Source organism: Capsicum annuum, chromosome 1, assembly GCF_002878395.1.
Source record: "Capsicum annuum cultivar UCD-10X-F1 chromosome 1, UCD10Xv1.1, whole genome shotgun sequence".
In the NCBI taxonomy this organism is placed as follows: domain Eukaryota; kingdom Viridiplantae; phylum Streptophyta; class Magnoliopsida; order Solanales; family Solanaceae; genus Capsicum; species Capsicum annuum.
The window spans coordinates 248,653,173-248,656,022 of record NC_061111.1 but is presented as its reverse complement, the minus strand read 5'-3'; the positions used below and the strand labels follow the sequence as shown (position 1 = coordinate 248,656,022).

The 2,850-nt window shown below is 32.9% G+C and overlaps 1 protein-coding gene across 1 annotated transcript; it reads left to right on the top strand.

Annotated features, from left to right (window-relative positions):
- Positions 1 to 639: 639 nt before the first annotated feature.
- Positions 640 to 2,446, top strand: LOC107857371 (methanol O-anthraniloyltransferase). Its single transcript, XM_016702262.2, has 2 exons — positions 640 to 1,162; positions 1,368 to 2,446. The coding sequence occupies exons 1-2, from the start codon at positions 725 to 727 to the stop codon at positions 2,271 to 2,273; spliced, it is 1,344 nt and encodes a 447-aa protein (XP_016557748.2). The 5' UTR covers positions 640 to 724; the 3' UTR covers positions 2,274 to 2,446.
- Positions 2,447 to 2,850: the final 404 nt, after the last annotated feature.

Genomic DNA, 2,850 nt, shown 5'->3' with positions numbered 1-2,850 from the left:
GACCAAATCTATTTGCGCGAGCACAGCTCGCATCTTAACATGCCATAATGAAAATCTGGTCTTGCGATCCAACAGCGGAATATCATACTTCATAGTTGCCATCCTCGAGAAAATAATCGAACAGTCTCTGATACCAGTTTGTTATGATTCAGACAGAATAAGTAAACCACAAGTAAAATAAAACAAGAACAATACATAGATTTATGTGGAAACCCTTGTAGAAAAAAACTACAGACAGAGGCAGAGGAGGTTTCACTATAATGGAAAGAGAGTACAATGTGGAGAAGGCTGAATTTTCTGAATACACAAAAAAATTCACTAAATTCACTTATATAATACGTGCATACAAATAAGTCCTAGGCCAAAAAACATAAAGGTTTATTCAGGGCCCACTCAACATAATTCGGGTCACAAATCTAACAATAACATACTGCCAAACTTTTAGAATGCCACAAATGGATGTGGGACACCATTGAAAATTAATACACGTTTACTTTTCCCCTTTTTTTCCTTCAATGTTGAACAATTTTAAGTGTAGGGTCCAATTTTCCGAACACCACATTTTTGAGATGGACAATTATGATGTATTTGTTTCTTCTTGATGCAACTGGCGTTCTATAAATCTAAGTCCAACATGCATACCAAGATTACATATCTTTATTACCATACATTTCTCAGCAACCACTCTTATCATACACTACTCTCTCTTTTAGTAACTGGCATTATGGCACACATTAGACCAATTTCAATAACACATCACAAGCCGGAATTAGTAGTTCCATCAATAGCAACACCTCGTGAAACAAAACAGCTTTCTGAAATAGATGATCAAGGGAGTACCCGTTTTCAAATTCCCATATTAATGTTTTACAAATATAATTCTTTAATGGAAGGAAAAGATCCTGCAAAATTAATTAAAGATGGATTGTCTAAAACATTAGTGTTTTACTATCCATTAGCTGGCAGACTTATTGAAGGACCTAATAGGAAGCTTATGGTGAATTGCAATGGTGAAGGAGTCTTGTTTGTTGAAGCTGATGCTAATGTGGAGCTTGAGAAATTAGGCGACTCCATCAAACCACCATGTCCATATTTGGATCTACTACTTTGCAATGTTCCTGGTTCTGATGGGATCATTGGCTGCTCTCTTTTGTTAGTTCAGGTAAATAATATTCAAAATATTCTTCTTTTTTAAAAAAAATAAAAATATATCAAGGTACTTAAGAAATGAAGAGAAAATAAATGTGTAAGGACTTAGCCTTTCTTATTATTTTTAAGTTATACTTATCCTACTCTTAATATAAATATTTACTTGTAGCTATTTTCTTATAAACAGTTTCTTAAGCTAATACACCTTTTATGTATAGGTGACTCGTTTTAGTTGTGGTGGATTCGCTGTTGGTTTAAGATTTAATCACACAATGATGGATGGCTATGGCTTAAATATATTTCTAAATGCGTTAAGTGAATTAATTCAAGGCGCTTCTGCACCTTCTATCTTACCTGTATGGGAAAGGCATCTTCTAAGTGCAAGATCACTACCAAGCATTACATGTACTCACCATGAGTTTGATGAGCAAATCGAATCAAAAATTGCATGGGAATCCATGGAAGACAAGTTGATACAAAAATCATTTTTCTTTGGCAAAAAGGAGATGGAAGCTATTAAAAATCAAGTTTCTCCAAATTGTGAAAGTACAAAATTTGAGTTATTGATGGCGTTTTTATGGAAATGCCGTACAATTGCACTTGGTCTAAACTCTGAAGAAATTGTTCGTTTAACATACCTTATTAACATACGTGGAAAGTTGCAAAAATTTGAATTGCCAGCCGGATATTATGGAAATGCATTCGTTACTCCAACTGCAGTATCAAAAGCAGGATTATTATGTTCAAATTCACTAACATATGCAGTTGAATTGGTCAAGAAAGTTAAAGATCATATGAATGAAGAATACATTAAATCACTGATTGATTTAATGGCTATTAAAGGAAGACCAGAATTGACAAAATCTTGGAATTTTATTGTCTCAGATAATAGATATATTGGATTAGATGAAGTTGGTTTTGGATGGGGAAGACCCATTTTTGGAGGAGTTGCAAAAGCTATATCTTTCATTAGTTTTGGTGTACCTGTCAAAAATGATAAGGGAGACAAAGGTATTTTGATAGCTATAAGTTTACCTCCCATGGCAATGAAAAAATTTGAAGAGGTTGTGTACAAGGTAACTTCAAAAAATGTGGAAGGAGTTGACATAATTTCAAAGACGTAAAAGTTTGTTTTGTTTTGGGAGTGTCTAAATCAAAATTATGAAGATTGTAATATTCCATACTTTTCCTATTTGAAATTACTTTTCGCTATGTATGTTATGTATAATTTAGATATATGTTTTATGTTTGATTGGATAATATATAAGAAAGAAAGGATGTCTTTTAAAATATAAAAGATGATGTGATTCCAACAAATTTCTTTGAGAATTGTGTGCTTTCACCATCTTGGGAATTATTTATTTTTATTAGCGTGCACACACACGCATATATATATATATATATATATATATATATGATCTTATATTATTACTCCATCAATAGGTATCTTGAGATGGAGCAGTTTTGAGTTGGGAAGTACACATGATTGATAGAATGGTGTTTTGAAACTGATGTAGTGCATTATTGTTATGCTCATTGAAAGGTAAAAAAAAATATCTCTAGCGAGATCAGAACCCGTAATAATATGCTACATATTAATTAAGCCTTTAATTTCAATCGCTGAGCTATAGTTTAGATTGATAAATAAAGAAGATTCAGTTGACTCCCCTGGCACCCCTAGTTCCGTCTCTGGTGGTAGTT

Coding starts and splice junctions, on each gene's coding strand:
- LOC107857371 (XM_016702262.2), top strand. CDS start 725: ATGGCACACATTAGACCAATTTCAATAACACATCACAAGCCGGAATTA. Junction 1,163..1,367: donor GCTCTCTTTTGTTAGTTCAG/GTAAATAATATT, acceptor TTTTATGTATAG/GTGACTCGTTTTAGTTGTGG.